Genomic DNA, 22720 nt, shown 5'->3' with positions numbered 1-22720 from the left:
TTTCGTCTTGTATTGTATTGTATTTATCTTCAAATACACATAGTTGATCATTACAGAAACGCATTGCTGCATGCTAAAAAAAAAAAAAAAAAAAAAAAAAAAAAAAAAAAAAAAAAGAAAGAAAAGGGGGAGGCTCTCAGTATCACGTAATTTACATGAACCTTTCGCGTTTTTGGTGAAAAAAATCCTTTTTTACGTTAACGTTTAAATTATTCATATCATAATTTGTCCGTATTTTCTAGTATGGCAGCAATACGCTTCCGTAGACGATAGAGACGAATATAATAGAGACGATATTATATTGACTCAGATTTGGGCTCTCGTGGAGGAGCAGTATTATCCCCCTCTCCGCAAGAGGGCGCCACAGTCCCCCCAAACAGAAAACATCATTCAAAAAAAACACGTGGGCCGAACCGGACGACGAAATGTGCTTCCTGATGTGAAGCCCCGCCTCCTGGTTTCCATGCATTGGCGCGCTTCGGCCGTCTACCCGTGGCTCTGTGCTCCTCCCGGCTGCCTGCCGCTGCTTCTGCTGCTGCTGTGGCTGCGTGGACTGGATCTCTTTCTCGGGGCTGCGGGCGGCTATAAGCACAGCAGGCATGAGTGCGGCGGATCACGGTGCTCGGTCCGGTCCGCCGTCCGGCCAGGTTCAGCAGGGGCTGAAAGAGGCTCTGGTGGAGACGCTGACGGCCATTCTGTCCCCGGTTCAAGAAGTGCGCGCCGCCGCCGAGGAGCAGATTAAAGTGCTGGAAGTGACAGAGGGTGAGTGCGGACGGAGCGGCAGCCCCGCGGTCTGAGCTGCTGTTTGACGCGGTGGCCCGGTGGCTGGCTAGCTGCCGGCCCGGTGCTGTCACTCATTAACCAGCCGGGACCAGAGGGGGGCCTTGTGCGGGGACGGACAGCGGTGCGGGACGGCTCTTTACACTGCTAGGTGGTGGTGCTCCAGTAGCTAACACCCGCACCGCTAGCTCTGGGTCGGAAAGGGAGGGAGGGAGGGAGGGGAGAACCGAGCTCGGCTCCCGGTAGCTACATTTAGGCCCCTACAAGTTGTGCCAAGTTAGCTCAGTAGCTCATTTTTTAAAAACACACACATCGTCCGTGCTTAGGGGTTCGTGTTTTTGTCTCCTCTGGCTCCCTACCGACGGCGTCACGGAAGTCGGAACGTTTCCCGCATGTGGGTGACGTTGCTTTAGCTGCTGAGTGAGGGACTTGGTGCACATGGATAGTGCAGGACACCCCCCCCGGCCCAACTGCACCGGAACTGGGTAGACGCTTTCACGAGTATTCACACACTATTAAATACCCTGGTGAACATATACTGTGTAAAATAGAGGCTGTTGTACGTACTTCGCCCCTCACGTGGCTTTCTGTGTGTGAGAGAACTTGATGTAAAGAGAAGGATAGTCTAAAAACTCGACTTAAACTTTTACTAACTGGTTAAGGGAGCCACTGGTGTCGAGCGCACTGCAGTCAAATAATTGAAAAAGCCACTCAACGATGAGCGCGGACCAAAAAGAAGATTGCCATCTGTTGCTATCAAGCTGTGTCAGGGTCGCCATCCCGATGGCAGCCCACAGCCTAAGATGACAGGTTTTCCCGCGAAGATGTCTCCCTCCGCCCTCCGGACCCCCACGTCCACCCTCACCACCAACACCACTACCATCACTACCATGCAGTCACAAGAGTTCAGAGACACAAAACTTTGGTCGACAACTGAAGGGATTGTGTATATTTGGATTAGGGATGCAAATGATCGATTAATCATTAGTTGATAGACCCGATTGATCGATTAACGAATGATTCATTAATCGTTAGTTGATTGACCTTATCGATCGATCTGCAATTTCTCCTGAGAGCCTAAATTTCGCAATGACAAATGTGTAAGGAACTCATTGTTTAACCCTTAAATAATGTGAAGTGTCCAATGTGACCCATTGTCACGTTAGAGAACAGCAAAAACACCCAAAACATTTATCCACCGACTTTAAGTTGACTTATAATGGGTCACATTTCAACTTAAAAAAAAAAAAAAAAAAAGTTGTTTAAAAGTTCTAGGTATATTATGGCCATTGCAGATCGAGGTGAATTGCTCTTTCCTCCTATTACACTGTTATAATGATATTAACTAACTGTGTAAAACATGTTCAGTTAATGCTACTATTTTAATGTAATCGATTAAATTCTTCAACAACAATTAATCGATAACCATTTAATTGTTAACATCCCTCGTTTGGATCAAATTGATAGCTGAGTGTCTCTCACCACTGACCTCCCCAGAAATAAAAAGCCTATCCATACTTTATGTTACTTGCCCTCATTTCTTTGTAAGGAAGTGTCTGTGTAAAAACAAGGATTTGTGGAAATCACCCTTTTGAGATCATTTCCTCGTTGTTGTTTGTTTTTCTTCCGACCTGTTCCGAACAAGCGGAAGGTCCAACAGTGTATCCGTTGTTACTGCTACTATACGAGCTTGAGCTTCAGCCGTTACCCTTTTGGTTGCTCTTAATTTATAAACTTTTGTGTTTTCTTTTTCTTGGAAAGGAGCGTTTTGGGAATAGGTATATTAGGAAATGCTATCGTCTTTATATTATATGAAATGACCAAATAATCATTGCATTCGTTTGTTCATGGCGACGAAGCGTCAGTACTCAGTTGTAGCTGCCAGAAGCCACCACGGAGGGCTGAACATGCTGGTCGTCTTTTTTTGTGATAATTAATCACGTGCGCCTGCTTGTCCGGAGTCTCTGTCGAAAAATCAAGATCTGAAAATAAATCTAATGACGGCCGGCGGTGGAGCGGCAGCGCGACCCAGTGCACTAACCCACTTTTATGGCAGCAAATCCTGTGCATACAGTACGGAGTGGTTATGCCCTCTTCTATTGTCTGCGCTGTGATCCTCGCGCCCCTGGTCAAGGGCTAATTGTACAGTCTGTCTGACAGTCCTTTCCGCTGGCCCCCTCTCTAAGGCTGCCACTTTATAGGATTGTCAGCACTAACATTGTCTTCTGGTGCTCAGAGTGAAAACCCGGCGAGGGAGAGCGGGTTCACAGCTGATCCTCAACTGGCTGCTAATCTCTGCACATGCCTGACAGGACACGGTCCAGCACAGTTCCATCGCTCCGGGCTTCACTCTCGTGTTTTTAGCCCACAGAACCAAATGCTGTTGCTCATCGTGTGGCACATGATGTTTGTTTTTGGGTTTTTTTCTGTCCTGCTTTTGAACTTGCGTCACATTTTGCTTGTGATTTCAGTGCAGACATAGTATCTTCAAACTGCCACAACGCTTATAATAAAATTTACCTTGGAATGAAACTGAAACTCCCCCCACCCCCCATTTTCATCTTTACCACATTTTTTTAAATCTAATGAATGCCCGTGTTTCCCTTGTTTTGTTCTCTGCATCGTTTTAAGAAGAAGAAGAAGGCCTTTATTAATCCCACAGTAGGGAAATTTACATAATTACAGCAGCAACTGTATAGTGCAAACAGATGAAGGATTATATTACTTAAAAGAAATAAGGCAATAAAAAAGAAACTATTTGCAGGGTGTAAACTGAAGGCAAGAAAAAGGGAAATAAATGCTAAAAACACCAACTGAAAACAGAAAGAAGGGAGCTACTGTAACTTGCTGCCACTCACATGGTGCCACCTCAGTAACATATGCTGAGATTTGCTGTATCATTTGTGCAATTATTTGCTGGTGTGCTCTGTGTCATAGAGTTTGGTGTCCACCTGGCAGAACTGACAGTAGAACCTCAGGGAGCGCTCGCAATCCGCCAGGTGAGATCGACCCAGTTTCGGGTTGGGGGCGTGGAGGTGGAGAGGGGTCGGGGGGGGTGGGGGGTTTGAGAGTATATGTAGCAACACAATGAAACTCACCATCTGGCTTCCCGTTTTGCAGTTGGCGTCGGTCATCCTGAAGCAGTATGTGGAGACTCACTGGTGTTCCCAGTCGGAGAAATTCCGACCTCCTGAAACCACAGATCAGGTGAGCTCTCGCTTTCGCTCTCCGTCGCCGCAGTCTGTATCCACTCATCATCGAGTCATCGAACCCAACCGTCCGCTCTCCCACCGCACGCCAGGCCAAAGCCGCCATCAGAGAGCTGCTCCCGGGCGGCCTGCGGGAGGCCATCAGCAAAGTGCGCTCCAGCGTGGCGTACGCCGTGTCGGCCATCGCCCACTGGGACTGGCCCGAGGCCTGGCCGCAGCTCTTCACCCTGCTGATGGAGATGCTGGTCAGCGGGGATGTCAGTGCTGTGCACGGGGCCATGAGGGTTCTCACAGGTCTGTAGCAACAGTGAGCCGTGTGCACACACACCAAAGATGCGCACGCTCTGTTTTTGTTTTTTTTTTTAGCTGAAATTAGCTTCTCCTGTGTCGTTTTTGTTATGAATAATAATAATAATAATAATAATATAATAATAAAACATTTTATTTATAAAGTACGGAAGCGTATTGCATTCACTGGGCAAATTATAAAAAAAAATGTTTTTCAGTGTAATTATGTCTGTTTTTCCGCCCTGTTTTTCGTTAAAAAAAACTTTCCGCCCTGTTTTCCCCGAGTTCCATTCTTTCATTGAGAGCTACATATAATGGAAGCAAACATGGCCAGCTTGTTCAGTTCAATCAAATTCTATTTTGACATGGGTTTGAGACACTGGGAAATAGTCCTGTCTTTAAGTGACATAGATGGCATTACAATCAGTTTATCAACTTTACGTAGGCATCTGAGGACTTTGCGGTTGTTTCGAAGGAAAGCCCATTCAGATATTCTCGACATCGCAATGTTTCTCCGGGATCAATTGGATAAATATGGCATGCTCCATGGATACAAAATGATGCATTTGAAGTGCATTCAGACTGGTTACGTGTCACCACCGTAGAGCACATCCATGCCGTAGAGTCACTCGTCTACTGTTTTCTCGCGGTATTTCAAAATAAAAAATAAAAAAACAGGATGGAAAAAAATTGACACGAAAAACGGGGCGGAAAATAACTAGCACGAAAAACAGGGCAGAAAAAAATGAGCACGAAAAACTGGGCTGGAAAAAAAATAACACGAAAAACAGAAATAATTACACTGAAAAACAGATGCATTTATTTTTTTGCCAAGTGAATGCAATACGCTTCCGTAATAAAGCACTTTTCATGATAAAAAGTGCTAAGGACAAAAACAAAATAAAGAAGAAAAAAAAACAGTGTAAATCAACACTATTGTGCTACTCTAATAGTAAAAAATAAGAAGTAGTAGTAGTATTTATCCAACAGCTTGTCCAGTCTTTTCATTTGCAGGTTTTGTTCTACTCATCTCAAAGCTTAGAACTCTTAGACGTGACTTGACCTTTTTTCCCCTGATGCTTCAATTGAAGTTCCAGATTAACCTCAAATTCTGTTGTCACACATTCTTTATTTCTTCCTAAAAGCAAGAATTGTGTCCAACCACATTCTCCCCTTTTTTTTTTAATCAATTCTGCTTTATTGCAAATGATCGCTTACATTTCTGCCTAAGAGAAAAAAAGAATCCCGGTATTAAACCCTCCTTTTGTCGTTGACAGAGTTTACTCGGGAGGTGACGGACACTCAGATGCCTTTGGTGGCCCCCGTCATCTTACCGGAAATGTACAAAATCTTCACCATGGCTGAGGTATCGCTGCCACTCTCCCCTTAGTCTGGTGTTTTTTTGCTGACAGGCGATGCCCTCACTGCCACTCAAACCCTCACGGTGTTCCTGATTCCGTGCTGTATTGTGTATCTGATGCTGGTGCTGCAGGTTTACAGTATTCGCACACGGGCCAGAGCCGTGGAGATCTTCACCACCTGTGCCAACCTCATCTGTGCCATAGAGGAGCTTGAGAAGGTGAAGTAGTCAAAATGATGAGATTTTTTTTTTTTTTTTTTGTCAGATGTGTGAACATTCTTATTTATATTACTAATCAAATTTAAGAATAAAACAAATCAATCTTATTCATAGAAAAAAAAGACAAAGATGATCCAATAAAAATACACTGTCCAGATGTTGTTCTGTTGCCATGTTTTAACTTCCAACCCTTCTTGCCCGTGCAGGGTGCAGCCAAGGCCTTGATCTTCCCTGTCGTGCAGCAGTTTACTGAAGCATTTGTTCAAGGGCTGCAGATGCCTGATGGACCCTCGTCTGACAGCGGTCTGAAGATGGAAGTCCTCAAGGTGAGGAACCAAACGTGGACAAGCTGATTGGAAACATGCCGCTACAGCTTATCAATTAATCGTTAATCAATCGATAAGGTCAATCAACTAACGATTAATGAGTTAATCGATGATTTGCACCTCCAGTCGAAAGCATTCACGACTTTTCATAAAATGGGACCTTTAACTTTTTCTTTCTTTTCTTTCTTCACCAGGCAGTCACAGCGTTGGTGAAGAATTTTCCCAAGCCCATGGTGTCCTCCATGCAGCAGATCTTACCGATTGTATGGAACACGCTAACAGAAAGTGCAGCTTTATATCCTTTACGACAGTGTGTCGGCTGCTTCCTGCCGCCAGAGAATTGATGACAAGGTTGTGGTTTGTGGGTGAACCTCTGCTCTGAGCTGAGACGAGCAAAACACCCCCAGGAGAACCTCATCGTGATTCCTTAACAGATGGTTCACTTATGTAAGAACAGAAGTCAACTACACAGAGGAGGTGGACGACCCGGTGGATTCAGACGGTGAGCAGAATCGACTTCGTCCTGCTTCTTGAGTGGCTTCAAACTCGAGTTCACAGGTCTCCAACTTCTCTTTGATGCCTTGCACCGCAGGTGAAGTCCTGGGCTTTGAGAACTTGGTGTTCAGCATCTTTGACTTTGTCCACACGCTGCTGGAGAACAACAAGTTCAAGAGCACGGTGAAGAAAGCCCTGCCTGAACTCATCTACTACGTCATCCTGTACATGCAGATCACAGAGGAACAGGTGAGGACGCTATCTCGCCCTCGTCAGCTCAGACTGGCGCCGCCGGCGAGTGCGTGCACGCATTCTACTACCAGAACTGACTGTCTGCCCCTGCCAAATGCTCCCTCAGATCAAAGTGTGGACGGCGAACCCTCAGCAGTTTGTGGAGGACGAGGACGATGACACTTTCTCGTACTCGGTCAGGATTTCTGCTCAGGATCTGCTGATGGTGAGATCCCAACCCACAAGTCTCAGTCAGGCCCTGGTCTCTCAAATGAGTGCAAGAAAATCATATCATGCAAGATGAAGTGAAGTTGCATATGTATCCAATTCAAGCAATTCAAGTTTAGAAGATTGTTTGACTTAAATGTGCACATTTCATGTGAGCAATTTCAACCTATTCAGCTGATTCTGTTCCTGTAAAACCGATCAGGCTGAGTTTCAAATCAATGAATCATTATATAAAGAAAAAATCACTTTTAGAGACTTTACGGGATCTCCACAGGAAATTGGTGCCGAAACAAGTGCAAAAAAAATCAAATTGTTACCAGGCTGAAATGAGGCATTAAACAAACACAAACATCTTGTCTGGAAGGAAATCACTGCAGCAGTCAGCAGCGTTGGAGTGGGCAGCAGATGTTCTGCATCCACAGTATTTATCCCCCTACAACCTTGGTTACATATTATGTCATGAATAAACATCATTAGTATAGACTGTTATTCAACCACACACACACACACACACACACACCCTTACTTGAAGTGGGCTGCAAGATCCTGATTTTGAATTTTTTTTTTTATTCAGTTGCACTATTTTATTGTAAAAAATGCGTGTTGAAGTGAGTTTTCAAATTCTGAGCGACGCCCGAGCGCATCGAGGGGCAACACCTCCCACCAGCACTCAAGAGTCCGTGCGTAGAAATCCCTGTTTGTGCGAAAACAAACCAAATGCCGAGTAAAAAGCAATTTTTCTCAACAACTTTTTTTTTTTTTTTCCCTTAATGCAAAATGCATGAGATAAAAACCATTGTGAGTGTCTGGCAGGGGTGGGAGGACAGTCGTGCCTTCTGGGCAGCAGCAGTGTGCAGGCACAGTCCCAGAGAAACACGCCTCCGTGCTTCTCTTCACCCACACGCAGCCTTCGCAAAACACTCCAGGCCTCTGTTCAAGCAAAACCCGCCGAGTCCTTCAGAGGAACCGCAGACGGACTTTTCTTCTTCTTCGTGCTTTTCTCTGCCAAGCGCTTCAGAGCACAGGGGCGAAAGGCGCAGCCGCGTCTGAAACACTTTGCGGAGACGACGAGGGCGCATTGAAGGTCGATTTGTGATTTTTGTATTGGCGAAAGCTTCACATACTGCCCATGAACGTTAATGAACGTGTATAGTCGCAGTGCAATTAAAGTTTTCCTACCCTTAGAATGGTTCTCATATGTATTGTTAGCCTAATAGCATAGTTGCCTCAGTCATATTTGAACGTTTTCGGAAAACGTTTTTTTAGCAAGCACATTGGTGTTTTTTTCAGATATCACAATTTGGCCCAAAAAAATTACTTAGGCAATTATGCTGTTAGGCTAACAATATATATAAGAATATACATAGAGCAATAAGGGTCTTGCTCCTAGTTAGTTGCCATCTCAGCGAGTCAGCGCGTTTCATATTTAGGCCGCTGTCAGGTGGGCTTCCTGAAAAAACTGGCGGAGCAAGACCCTGATTGCTCTCTGTGTGTTCTTAAATATATATATATATCGTTCTAAAGGTCCTTACACACCGGGCAATAGGCAAAGCGACGCGAATAAACAACGCAAAAATGCAAATTCTTCCTGTACGCACCTAGCGCGAGGCGAAAACACGTATAAAATTCGCTTAGCGAATAAAGTTCGGCGCTCTTTCTTTCGTGCTGAAGGAGAAACAATGGAATCGACTGCATCCATCAAGCGATGATGTCCTGGTGATGGTTGACTTGAAAAAGAAAAATAATAAAAAAAAATAAAAAAAAACCTTTGGGTACAGCCAGTATTGTTGTTGACGGAGAAAATGCGTGAGTTCAATACGACGATCCAGGAGCTCCAATTTTTCCCAGTGGAGTTTAGAATGTCTGTCGGAAAGTTTGAGGGACTGCGCCGTCAACTGGCATCACGTTTGCAGAAGGAGAGAACAAATGATAAACCTCTCGGTCATGGTGAATTTGACACAAGCGAAAAAATAACGGCTGCTTTTTGGCTACTTGGAAATTCGCTGCGAGTGTGTAAGGACCTTACGGGTAAGAAAACCAAATTACTTTCATTGTACTGCGAGTAAACACTTTTATTAATGTACTTGTATTTACTAATGGGCAGTTTGCAAAGCTTTTACCAAAATAAAAATCATAACGCAAGGCAATTTTTGCGCACTGGACCTTTAAGGAAGCTTGCTTGACAGTGTCCTGAAAAATCTTACACAATGGACATTTAAATTGTGTCGTTTATCCCCGAACATGCAATGTGACCTGTGTGTGTGTGTGTGTGTGTGTGTGTGTGTGTGTGTGTGTGTGTGTGTGTGTGTGTGTGTGTGTGTGTGTGTGTGTGTGTGTGTGTGTGTGTGTGTGTGTGTGTGTGTGTGTGTGTGTGTGTGTGTTTTTTGCAGGCCGTGGCCGCCGAGTTCCAGAACGAAAGCGCGGTGGCGCTGGCGGCGGCGTCCACCAGGCACCTGCAGGAGGCCGAGCAGGCCAAGAACAGCGGCAACGAGCACTGGTGAGGAACGGCGGAGCCGCCGCCGCCGCCGTCCTGCTCTTTGCTCTCGCTGCTCAACCAGCCGCTCAAAACCTTCTCGTGCCGAACCGCAGGTGGAAGATCCACGAGGCGTGCATGCTGTCGCTGGGCTCCGTCAAGACCATCATCACGGAGAACGTGAAGAACGGCCGCATCCAGTTCGACATGCACGGCTTCCTGGCCGGGGTCATCCTGGCCGACCTCAACTTGGCAGGTGAGCGACTGCGCAGCCGACCTTCTCTCTCGTCTCCCCCCCCCCCCTTCAATTTCAAATGAAAAATGAAATTACCCCGTCGAACCGAGACCTTGCTTTTGTTATCTCACCTGCCGCCTCTTTTGTTTTTTTGTTTTTTTTGCCTGTCGTCCCGACCCGTCCAGCGGCGTCTCCGTTCCTGCTGGGCCGAGCCCTGTGGGCCGCCAGTCGCTTCACGGCCGCCATGTCCCCGGAGCTCATCCAGCAGTTCCTGCAGGCCACCGTCAGCGGCCTCCACGACAGCCAGCCGCCGTCCGTCCGCATCTCGGCGGTCCGAGCCATCTGGGGGTGAGCGGGAGTGACGGCCCACTGTCCGACTTTGTCCCAGAGTCGGACTCCCACATTCCACACTGCCCATTTCAAAAGAACAAAAATGATTCAGCGCACACTGTGAAAAGTGGAGCGAGCAAATGAAATCTAAGAAGGGCTTTTCTCATTTCTGACAGCCCGGCAACACATTTCTAGAAAGCATTGGCCAAATTTTACACGATATGGAGATTTTGAAAAATGTTTTCTTGCGCTGTCACACAACAACAGCCTTATTTCTAGTCCTCTTGAAAGTCTTTCTGGCCTACTCTTAATTTTCTCCACACAGTTATCTTTTTTACACATCTAATACATGAAAAAAAAAAGCATATTTCAACAGCTTTTAAGAGTGCAGTGGCTCAATCTGATTGGTCCCTGAACTAAGTGTTCAACACACTAGAGCTAAACCAAATAAACTGTGAAATACAATAAAATGTTGTCACGTGTGCAATAAATGAGAAGCTTCAAATGCTTAAAGTTAGCATGTAGCTAAGCAAGCAGCTAACAGCCATCGGCCACCCAACTCACTGCTATTACTATATTAAATTTGTGTTTTCTGAAATGCTGAATTATGTCGAGGCTTTGAAGACTTGTTCTTCTAACTCTGAACCCTTTTTAATGTCTGATAGAGCTTCTCCATATTCAAACTACACAGCTTCTAGTGAGCAGAATGCAGCGTTCACAGTGCTAAACAGTGACGATCCAGAGCCGCGCTGAACGCCACCTTGGTGTCTGGACTCCGTTCATTCAGTCATCAGCCACTCTTTGGTGGGTTTCTCCAGGTATTGCGATCAGCTGAAGCTGTCGGAGAGCACCCACGTCCTGCAGCCCTTCCTCCCCAGCGTCCTGGAGGGACTGGTCCAACTGGCCGCCCAGTTCAGCTCCGAGGTGCTCACCCTGGTCATGGAGACCCTGTGCATCGTCTGCACCGTCAACCCGGCCTTCACCACCAGCGCCGAGAACAAGATCTGCCCCCTCACCATCGCCATCTTCCTCAAGTACAACAACGGTACAGCTGCAGCAGAACCCCCCCCACCACTGCTCCCCTCCCCCTCCTGCTGAGGTCCATCTAGATCAGTCCTCTGCCTCTGTGTTCTTCCTCAGACCCTGTGGTGGCGTCTCTGGCCCAGGACATCTTTAAGGAGCTGGCTCAGATCGAGGGCTGCCAAGGACCCATGCAGATGCGTCTCATCCCGACGCTGGTCAGCATCATGCAGGCTCCCCCCGACAAGATTCCCACTGGGCTCTGTGCTGTGAGTAGACACACAGGTGTACAGGAAGTCTCACCTGTAGGCTCTGAAGTCACTCAATTAGTGTTAGTTTTGAGTCCCCCCCCAACCTCATTTGATGATTTAGGACCTTTAACGTACATCAACATGTATCTCCAAACATTAACAATGATCTTTTAGTGGTATTTTAATTAAATTCTCTTTTTCTACGCCAGACAGACCTTGGTGTTTCTGTTCCGTCTTTCCTTTCTCGTCTTATAATTTCTTATTCAGTATTGATGACAGAAGCTGATCTTCGTCTTCTGTGCCTCCAGACGTCCATTGACATCCTGACGACCGTCGTCCGGAACACCAAAGCACCGCTGTCAGAGATGCTGGTGTGTCAGGCGTTCCCAGTGGTGGCACAGTGTATCCTGCGCACTGATGACAACACCATCATGCAGGTAAATCCTTCAAATCAAAATACCGGGACTCTAACGGACGATTGATAATCACATCATCTGTTGACTTTGTTATTTTTATTGATTAACAAAATAAAAATAGTTTCAATTAATAAATGGACAGTGTATAAAATGTGCTTTTAGGATATTTGAAATGATACATGTTCATGCCAAACAGCTTTAACAGCAGGCAGAGAAGTAAATCACCTGAAAGTCTAATGACCAAACTTCTAAACATTTGAGTTCATCTTGCATCAGTGCAATTTATACAACTGGTAGAACTTCTCTCCTCTTTAGTTCACTGTTGTATGCTTTCATTCCAATACTGTTTCAAAAAATTACCAGCTGAGGTGAAATCTTTTTTTCATTTGCTACTGTCATTATGGTAAACACATACACAGCACTCCAGGACACTAAAGTAGAGATTAAATCAAATATAAAGTCAATCACACAAACACTGTGAGCAAGGAACAAAGTACAAAAAATAGACACCGGGACAGATAAATGAGCCAAAAATGATTCATTAACAGCTGATAAAGAAACTCATTAAGACAAAAAAATTGGTCATGGAAACACCTAAACTTGGAAAGACCTCTCAAATATCGCAGAGGTTTGACGATCATGAGGTGGTTTTTCAGACGTATCGATAAAGAGGTCGCAAAAGTGTCATGGAAACACTTTTTCATTTTTTTTTTTTTTTTAGAATTTACACCAGACGTGATGTTCAGGGTCACGTGACCAGTTCACTTGTCACCGTCTCCTGATGATAACGGCGGCAACAGCAGTAATGACAACTGGAATAGCTTCTCCAAAATGCAAAATGTTACAAGAACGCAATTTTACAAAAAGTACGGCTCATGCGCTTCACACCGTTCAATGGAAACACCTGCTTTGTCGAAATTTCAGATATTGCTTTTATATTGCGAAAAACTGCAATGGAAACGCAGCTGGCGTTCACTAGCTTTGTCACCGGCTGTTCCTGCTACGGTTGCTTAGCTAGCCATCGGCTAGTTTCAGCTTCAGTTTTCAGTTTCTCGTTGCAATGGAAACGCAGCTGCTGACTCCGGCTCTGCAACCCGCCTTCCTCCTCCCCAGAACGGAGGCGAGTGCCTGCGGGCGTACGTGTCCGTGTCCCTGGAGCAGATCGCCCAGTGGCGGGACGAGCAGGGCAACAGCGGCCTCTGGTACGTCATGCAGGTGGTCAACCAGCTGCTGGACCCGCGCACCTCCGAGTTCACCGCTGCCTTCGTGGGCCGCCTGGTGTCCACGCTGATCTCCCGGGCGGGCACGGAGCTCGGCGAGCAGCTGGACCAGATCCTCCGAGCCATCCTCAGCAAGATGCAGCAGGCGGAGACCCTCAGCGTCATGCAGGTTTGGAGACCAGCAGGAGCAGCAGCAGCAGCAAAAATGAACAGAAAATCCTCGACGTGAATCTCTGACGTCCCTCTGTTTTAGTCTCTGATCATGGTGTTCGCCCACCTGGTCCACTCCCAACTGGAACCTCTCCTCGAGTTCCTGTGCAGTCTTCCGGGCCCAACGGGGAAACCCGCCCTGGAGTTCGTCATGACGGAGTGGATGAGCCGCCAGCACCTCTTTTACGGCCAGTACGAGGGGAAAGTCAGGTCAGTCCACCTTCTCCCAGGAATCTGTTGAAGGGGCGTTGGCGACTGTTTTTCCATTCATTCCATGATGCCAATTTCACTTTTTTTTTTCCCCCACTCTTATTCCAAGAGGATCTGCCACCACTTTTAGAATGAAATTGAATAGAAATTAATTGCCATTGCTCCAAAAAAAAAAACCCAATGAAAAACAGTTTGTCAACTCCAGTGTTGCAGCAGCAAACATCTTCATGATCATTATCACCATCTAAAAGAAAAATTAAAACGGTAAAAGATTCCAAACGCAACTCAAGCAGATGGTACAGTGCAACTGCGGGGGTGATGGCAGTAACAGCTCGTGGGCAGAAGCTGTTAAATCTGTTGGTTTTGGTTTCTATTGACCTGGATCTTCTCCCAGAGGGCAGAGGAGGAGACAACAGAAGGTCAAGGGTGAGAGTGATCTTTGGAAATACTGCTAGCTTTTCCAGTCGGCCAGTGTCAATGTCAGTGAGTGGGGGGGGTGATATAGTAACAAGCTCAGCCACCCTCACCATAGCCGCTGGAGGTCCTTCTGGTTCTCCTCTGTGCAGCTGGAGCAATGACAATACATTTTATTCTATTCCTCTCTGCTGTGTCTTTTTGAGCAGATCTTAGTGGTTGTGGGTGGATAAAGATGGCTTCATACAGTATGTCAACGTGAAGCAACTCCTTTAAAACTAACTTGTGACGTCATCAAACTGCCCTCGCATTCTGCTCACGGTTTGTCGCTTTTTGCTCACGCGTCTTCAACTTTTGCCTCCGTTTGCCTCGCGCTGCAGCACGGTGGCGCTCTGCAAGCTGCTGCAGCACAGCCTCAACGCCGACGACAAACGCCTCCAGGACATCATGGTGAAGGGGGAGGAGATCTACAGTCCCGAGGACGGCATCCGCACACGCTCCAAGTCTGCCAAGAGTAAGACGCACAAACGCTCCATCACCGCCGTTATTATCTGACCAGAAAGACCTAAAGATTTAAAGAAAAAAAAAAAAAAAAAAAAGAATTAGCAGGGCTGCTTAATGTTTTTTCACAATTTTGCCAAGCAACTCTGTCTGGTACACTGTTCGGTCTTATTATCTGCTGGCCGGTTAGGGTTGGACACTCTGTTTAAACTGCCTTTATATATTCAAAAACTCTGGATGTTTTTCCCCCCTATATGTCACCAGCATTGCAAACAATTCAGTGACAGAAACATCATCCGACAGTCAGACACTTTTAGTTCCCATCTCATATCAGTAAATTGGAGCGTGGGGATGTCACAAATTGTCGCAGATATTAATGGGTACGTTTGTCCTCCACAGACCCCGAGAGATGGACCAATATTCCTCTGCTCGTAAAGATCTTCAAGTTGATCATCAATGAGCTGTCGACGGTGATGGAGGCCAACGCCAGCAGGGCCAACGCAGCAGACTGGAGCCAAGGTGAGTCTGCACGACCCCAGGCGCACCAGCTCACATCTCAGCCTCAGTTTCAGGCGGTGCACAACAGGTTCTTGTTTGTCCTGCCGTGCCTTTTTAACTCCTCTTCGCTTCTACGGGCGAAATCATTTGAATTTTTTTTTTTTAACCAGACTTGCTGTTTTTATTTTGCCAGACTCGAGTGGTATGTGGGAGGACAACGAAGTGGAGGACGGGGAGGACGGAGAAGATGAGGACGAGGATGAAGGACTCGCGGGGCAGCTTCTCTCTGATCTCATTGCATCCAACAAATACGGTACCAGCAGAACCCAGTTGGCCCCTCAGTCTTTTGTAACTGGCAGTCGGTTCAAAGTGCTCTCCCTCAGTGTTCTACTCTGACCACTCCTTGGTTTGCTGTGTTGTCACAGATGACGATTATTACGAGGACGACGAGGAGGACGACCCAGACGCTTTGAAAGACCCCATTTATCAGGTTGATCTGCAGGTACGTCGGCTTGTCGATGGCATTTTTGCCATATGACATACATCCGTGTTGGAAAAATGTATGCGAGACAACTGGAACCCAGCTAGGAACAACTTTGTGCATGTACCAAAAATGTAATAAATAAATATATATATACATATGCTAGGGATGTTAACAATTAATCAATTATCGATTAATTGTCGATTAAGAATTTAATCGATTCATTTAAACGAAATTTGTCACGATTCATTTCAAAAAAATGCCACAGGGTTATAATTGTGAAATTACACATTATTACAACATTATTTAGTGGCTAAATAATGTGTTCCTTACACATTTTACATTGTGAAATTTAGGTTCTCAGGAAAAATCGCCGCTTATAAATTCATCGTTAATGCATCGATAAGGTCAATCAACTAACAATTAATAAATTAATCGATAATTTGCATCCGGATATAAAAATGTAAAATATCATGGCTGTATTTTGGATTTCTAAACTCTCTTCATCTTGGCGAAACAAAAGTTCAGTGAGGAATGTTCAAGCCTATCAGGAAGGAGTTACCCCTTTAAAAAAAAAGCCTGCTGCTGCAAGTCGGAGCCCCGTCACTAGCGCCAGAGTGTTTTCTGTCTCAGAGTGTTAGATCAGATCAGACGATGCTCCAATTAAAAAGTGGCTTTAGGCTGAAATGGTGCCAGCTTGTTTGCGTTCATCTTCAAGGATGAATCTTGCAGTTTGCACTTTTATCCTCTGATGAACAACTATTGAGGCAGCTCTGCTTGAGTTAAATGTAGGACTTTAATGTCTTTTTTGTTTGTTTGTTTTTTGTTAGTGGGGGAAAAAAAAAACAAAAACCCTGCAAGCTGTGATTGCAACGCAGGAAAAACTGCGTAAAAACTAAATGCTGTGCCAGATTTGAAAGTGTGTCGGTGGTGTGGAAACACACACATGCAGGTCTCCATTTCACCATTGTGTTACAACAGTAAAGCGACATTAGCGTCCTGGAAGGTTGGTTGGTTTGTCAACTCTTATCAGCTCAGATCGGTGAGCTGAGTTCCCCTCCGTGCCATGACGCGACTGTCTACCTGATTTGTGCATCACAATCTCGTCCGCTGATGTGGTTTTTTCTTTCCTCGTTCCCTCCTCCGCAGGCCTACCTCACAGACTTCCTGACTCAGTTTGCCCAGCAGCCGTGCTACAGCATGTTCTCAGGCCACCTCAACAACTCAGAGAGACAAACTCTGCAGTCAGTCGGCCTCTAGCTCGCCCCACGCTGCTTTCCCAACACGCTCATGCTCTCCATTCTCCAGTGCCCTCCCTTCTGTTGACCCGTCATTTCTGCTCTCGTGGTGAAATTCACAGCAAATGAAAAGAAGCTGAATGGTGGGGGGGGGTGGAGAAAAACCCTCTTGGTTTTGACGAGAAGGGAAGACGAAGGGCACGGACTTGCACTTGCCTCAAATCCCCTCATCTCTACATACATGCGAAGGAAGGACTGACTTCGAGAGAGGAAGAAAGGGGCGCTAGATGGCCAGGTTCTGCTTTTTAAAAACACCAAACCACTCGCCATTTTTAGACAAACTTCGTGATGGACATGAGGATGGAGGTGACATGCCAAGGCAACAGGTGAATTATATATGAAAGGACTATTTTGCCTATTTGTAATTTAGCCCATTATTTTTGTGTTTCTTGTGTAACAGATTTAAAATGAATCATAAGTCACTTCCAAGAGACTATCAATGGAAAAGTGTTAAAGGCAAAAAAAAAAAAAAATGGAAACCCATCCAGAGAGCCATTTTGCAGCTTTATATTCCACAGGATTCAGACTGTTGCTGACAGAAAATAAAAGCATGTTGACCGGCTGTCACGTCTCGGTACGGTGGCCGTACTGGGATGTCACAGCGGCCTCGTCAATTCCTTGTACCATTTTTGAAAAGTTGGAATGAAAACATTTCTAAATAAAGATTAAAAGTTTTCACACAAATTCTTTCTTTCCTAATACAAACATGTTCTTAAACGTGTCTCTTTAGTGTGTTCTTGCATTTTTCTTTCTATAGCTATTTTAGCAAGATTAAGTTTTCACGTCATGCAGTTAGTTTATTTTAAGAAATAACTTTTGTTTTCATGTTTGCGAAGGTGAGGAGTTATAAGAAATAAAGAGTCATACCACCTGTACAATTGACCAAAAAGCTGAAAAAAGATGAAGTTTAATTTTTAGTCGAACATGATTTATGGTAAAAAAATAAAAATAATAAAAAAAAAAAAAGATTTGTAAAGGTGTGCGTTTCGGGTTAATGGGAAAGAAGTGCGCCCAACTCACGTGGTGCGTTCATGAGTCGTAAATACAGATATGCAGCATTTTCTCCTTTCAACTAACTAAGCACTGCCATCTCGAAGTGAAGTTACAATTACTACGCAGAGTAATTTACGTAAAATTGGGTGAGCTATTGCAGTGAAATTATGATAATGCTAGTGACGCATTAGCAACAAATCTCATACAGTAAAATCCCATTCATGTCTCTAATAAATACAAACATTTAGTCTTATATTGTTAGAACTATGAAATATTTCGAAAAGGGAAACACTCAACTGAATTCTTCTGAGATCTGTTCAATTATAGAACGGATTTTATTTTTTCCTTTTTTAAAAAAAATAAAAAATAAAAAATGCGTTCAATCTGTCACCATGGGTTAGTCTGATTTTCCGCGCAGCACCTGAAGGCAACATCCCTCTTGTCCGAGGCGAACGGCGTCACCGCCGCGATGTGTCATTTCGACGGATAAAAACACGCATCTCTCCCCAGCCGTCCCGTCTCCCGTTGCTCATTCTCTCGGGTCTGGGCGATGTGGTGAGGCCGAGCGTTAGCTCGACTATCGGTGCAACCGCCTTCTCTTTCAAAAAAAAAAGAAAAAAAATCTCTACCCTCTCCGCCGGGCTTCGAACGGTGCAGGAGAATGGGCTCCGTGGCCGGGAACATGTCCCTGATGGTGCCGACTCTGGCGCTGCTCGTCGTCGTCCTGTGCGCTTCCCACGGTAAGATTAGAACGAGCTGCGCGTGCAGGCCGCGCGCCCAGCTAGCTTCACGCACGCACGCACGGACGGCCGAACTGTTCGTTCGTTCGTACGTTGAGCTAGCCGCTCGGTTAGCCGCTGGGCTAACCGTCCGTTTTTGTTTTTGTTTTTTTGTCGTCTTTCGGGGGTGAGGGGGAGCAATAAACGGTGCTGCCTGTCGGCGTCCGTGCGGGAATAACGCGTGACGATGCCGCTAACTTGTGAGCCCGCAACGTCGACGGGCCGCGGGCAACTGGCGTGCCTTCGTCATTCAGCGCTCTCTATCTAATCATTGTTTTTTTTAATCGTTTGTTCATCACGTAATTTGTCTAAATATGTTTTTTCTTAATCCCCTTGGATGCCAATGGCTTTAGTATAGGAAATAAACACGCCATACTGCCGCACAAAGTGTCGAATTCACATGTTCAGTGTTTTGTGTGTTTTTGGTTTTTTTTTTAATGTTCTCTTTTTTGTGTTGCTTCGCAATTGTCAGTCTGTTTTAACTTATTTGAAGGATGTCCACACAAAGTGAAGGGAAACCATGTTTTCAATTAACATAAATAGAACCGTAAAATATAAACTGTAAGTTTCAAGTTAAATTATAAAAATACACACGCTAATAGATATGATGGCCTGTGTGAAATGGCCAAGTAATTTCTTGGCAGCCTACGAAGGTCATCCCAAATTAGTCGCAACAGCTCCAGGTAAAGTCTGTGTCGAAAAGCTAACTTCCACGGCTTTTGAAAGTTCTTTCTTCAGTATTTTGGTAGTATTATTGTAATCTTATGTAGGATAGATCAACTCGAATAATAATAATAATAATGATTTTAAAAAAAAAACAGCTTTTTTTTAAAAAAAAACAAAAAAAACAAAAAAACAAAAACAAAAAACCTCACATTGGTGTGACTTTTAGAAGCTTGCAACCAGTTGGCTGTTGTTGATGGGGATGGAATGTAGCACTGCCTTAATTCTGTGGAAGACTTCTTTGCTGCTCCACCTTTTGTCCAACAGAGGAACTGTAATGCCCTACACGTTACTGGCATTTGTAAACGTTTGTTTTGTCTCAGGTTCTTTAGAAAGAAGTTCACTGTGTTTGCAAACAACGGCCGAGATGACCCGCGTAATTAAATACATTGCTTTGAGCTGCCGTGATTGAATTACAGAGGCAGATTAAACATTTACTGAGATCAGTGGCTGGCAAGAAATGTTTGTTCAGGATTTACTGATGGGGGGGGGGGGGCATCAGCAAAAGTTCCGAAAATGTGTCCTGCAGCATTTCTTTGCTGAATATATGTTCGATTTGAATCATAGCATTTAAAAACTCTGGCCTTGGAGTTTTAAAGAAGGAAAAGCATGTTCGTAAGTTTGTAATATACTTTAATACAAAACGAAAGGTATCTCCCTTTGGACATTTGTCATGAGCCACTTAAAAAAAAGCAAACAAACTAACTTCAGAGTAAAAGGAAAACAAACTGTCTCTTCTTTGTGTGGCATCTCCGTTACTATTTGTTCCTTTAACCTATTTGTTAAGGTTGTGATCCCCCCCCCCTCATTACTGACTAATATGCACTACTCCTACTTTGTGTCATGTCTTCCAGTCAGCGGGAACGAGGACTGCTTGTGGTACGTTGACAAAAATGGCACCTGGCACAACGGCTTCGACTGCCCCCTCATCACGTTCTGCTGCGGGAACTGCCACCGGCGCTACTGCTGCCTGGACGCCTTCAAAATGATCACAGAGCGCGAGCAGAAGCGATGCATGCTCTTCCAGTTCAGGTGGGGGCGTCGGCTACAGCTGCGCGGTTCACAGCCAGTGACTTTGTTACTGATTCACTCCACACCGGGACCTTGTGACAGTTTACGTTTCAGAATTTAAGGCTGAAGCTGCAGAAATGAATAGCGTTCAGTTGCTCGAGGCAAAACTTTAAGATGCTTTAGCTGGCAAAAAAAAAAAGAAATGCTTACTAAGGAAGAGATGGAAAGTTCCGATTCAGATGTTACATTTTAAATGGGTATATCTGGAATGCTTTTGTATCGGTAAGCAGAAGTAAGTATGTACATACCAAGTTACATTAACTTATTTCATCAAGGTTAAGACTCCAGAAAGCAAAGGCCATTTTTACGAGCTTTTTTCGCACTTGAATGCCACATCTCCATGCTTAATTGCATACTTTTTTGTTGTCTTTAGAGTTTTAGTTATTATTAGTTCTGTCTCGTCAGCCTTCTGTACTTTCCAGTGCTGCTTAAAGGCAGAGTTGGGAAATCCTGATAGTGCTGAACTCAGGAAGTCACGAAAATCATTCAATACTGTCCGGACAAACTGAAGTTTAATGGGCGCGGGTGAAAAGGTGAAAGGTTGGAGTTAAAGGTTAAAGTCCCGCTAATTGTCATATACCTCATGCATGTGGAAAAATTCTCCTCTTCATTTGACGCATGCCAGTGCAGTGTGCGGCAGCTGTGCTGTGCTTTTTTTTTCCACCCATCCTGTAAGTTCATAACGTGATCGGATTGGAATGGGGTCAAGTTGGACATTAGGTTTATAAGATCATCCATCTGTGCCTTTAAGTTTTACATCGGTCCACTGTATGGAGATCCCTCCACAACGAGTAGCGTGATGTCTTGTCTCTTCTTCACTGCAGCCCGACTACTTTAGCCGGCATCGCCTCCTCCATTCTCCTCTTCGTGGTCATCATCGCCACCATGGTCTGCTGCTTCATGTGCTCCTGCTGCTACCTCTACCAGAGACGGCAGCAGAGGGCCAGGACACCATTCGATGGTGAGTCTCCTCTCAGTGTTCACCTACGTCCACAGGAACGATCTTCCCTCTCTCTCAATAACAACTCTCTCTGTGTATTTCTTTTGACCTGCAGCCCAGCATATCCCCATGTCCAGTTACCCAGTAGAGCCCATGTACGACGCCTACGGAAAACCGCTAGGGCCGTCTGAGTATCCTCACCCGAGTTATCCAATGGCGCCCCAGTATCCCGGCATGCCCCCGCACTACCCCATGATGCAGGCCGGGCCGTACGCCCCACACATGATGGACCCTGCGTACAGCCAAGGTAAGAGTCCCCCTCACACCGGGCTGGAAGCCTGGAACTCTAGAAACCCTTTGTTTGAATGGCCAGGAGGAACCTGCGTGATGAAATTACATAAATGGGCTCCAACTTTTAGTACATGACCTATTAGAGGTTAGACACCAGAGTGAAATTGCTTGTGTGTCGTGTTCGGTCAAACGACTCTAGCGAGGTTAGAAGCAAAGGGTTCAGATACGGGTCCAATGTCTATCTGCTCCACTGTTTATTGTTAATGTTAATGCTTTCGTAAGATACAAGTTAAATCTAATGGTTAAAATTTGTGTGAGTAGAAGATGCATCCCATCATTTATGTCCGTTCTGTCATCAGAGACCCGTTGTCCTTTTTGTTTTGTAAATCTAAGCGATGTAAGAATAGACTTGGACTTTGTTAGCATGAGTACATGCATATTTAAATTATTTAATTTAAGTGTTTGTGCACAACTCAAAAGCACTTCAGTAAAGATTGACCACCACCGTTTTTAAGGCATCAAATGTTGCTTTAAAAGCAGGACTCCTTTATGGTGATAGTCTTACTGCTCCTAGATCAGATGTTTTATGAGTCTGTATTGGAATGAATGAATGAATGAATGAATGAAGGCTTTATTTCAAACACATCTAAGTAAAAAAAACAAACAAATATAAGTAACAAGACCAAATGAAAACACTTAACTCTATTTGAGTTGGTAAATGCAATGCATCTGGTTTCATTGTGCTCACTGGTTAACAACACAGGTGCGTGTAACATGAACTTGCCCACTCACAGGTTTTTTTTATCTCCTTCTCTTTCAGCCCCCCCTCCTTACTCCCCACCACAGTATCCTGGTCATTGATGGGAAACAGAACAGGGGTTGGGATGGCAGAAAAAAACTCTCTCTCACACACACAGAGACACACACACACACACACACACACACACACACACACACAACCTCAATTAAGCAGTACAGATTGACGAGCAGTGGTTTGGTAGCCTGTGAAAAAAGAAACAGGAGGCACTTTAATTTTTTTTTGTTTTTTTCTGTTTGCGACCTGATCCCACTTCTCTGCGGCGTTCAGTAAGTGCTCTCAGTGGACCAGCAGAGGGCGCTTCAAATCTTCACATAATGAGGTATCTTGTTGACTCTGTGCCCTCCCTGCTGTGATGTACAGGCATCATCTATAGACAGGGTATTTACTCCTCCCTCATTGAAGGGACTAAA

General features: G+C 45.0%; 2 protein-coding genes across 2 annotated transcripts in view; both read left to right on the top strand.

The window, feature by feature from the left end:
• The first annotated feature begins 461 nt into the window (after nt 1-461).
• On the top strand, nt 462-17377 carry ipo9 (importin 9). The gene is made up of 24 exons (XM_076025241.1): nt 462-762; nt 3718-3779; nt 3901-3987; nt 4082-4283; nt 5555-5643; nt 5770-5856; nt 6063-6182; nt 6377-6477; nt 6626-6684; nt 6775-6926; nt 7036-7134; nt 9527-9633; nt 9726-9865; nt 10030-10192; nt 10993-11219; nt 11315-11463; nt 11754-11882; nt 12975-13250; nt 13335-13501; nt 14296-14429; nt 14816-14935; nt 15108-15227; nt 15340-15416; nt 16545-17377. The coding sequence occupies exons 1-24, from the start codon at nt 600-602 to the stop codon at nt 16653-16655; spliced, it is 3141 nt and encodes a 1046-aa protein (XP_075881356.1). The 5' UTR covers nt 462-599; the 3' UTR covers nt 16656-17377.
• Nucleotides 17378-18122: 745 nt separating this feature from the next.
• The window catches only part of shisa4 (shisa family member 4), a 71989-nt gene continuing 67391 nt past the window's right edge, over nt 18123-22720 (top strand). Inside the window, exons 1-5 of the mRNA XM_076025250.1 lie at nt 18123-18426; nt 20043-20220; nt 21084-21220; nt 21315-21506; nt 22311-22359. Coding sequence (XP_075881365.1) covers nt 18348-18426; nt 20043-20220; nt 21084-21220; nt 21315-21506; nt 22311-22351 — 627 coding nt within the window. The 5' untranslated portion in view covers nt 18123-18347 and the 3' untranslated portion in view covers nt 22352-22359. The remainder of the gene's footprint in view (nt 18427-20042; nt 20221-21083; nt 21221-21314; nt 21507-22310; nt 22360-22720) is intronic.

This window comes from Nelusetta ayraudi, unplaced genomic scaffold (genome assembly GCF_046127955.1).
Source record: "Nelusetta ayraudi isolate G7.1 ecotype Tasmania unplaced genomic scaffold, CSIRO-AGI_Nayr_v1 ptg000017l, whole genome shotgun sequence".
NCBI lineage: Eukaryota > Metazoa > Chordata > Actinopteri > Tetraodontiformes > Monacanthidae > Nelusetta > Nelusetta ayraudi.
This window is presented reverse-complemented; position numbering and strand designations above follow the sequence as displayed.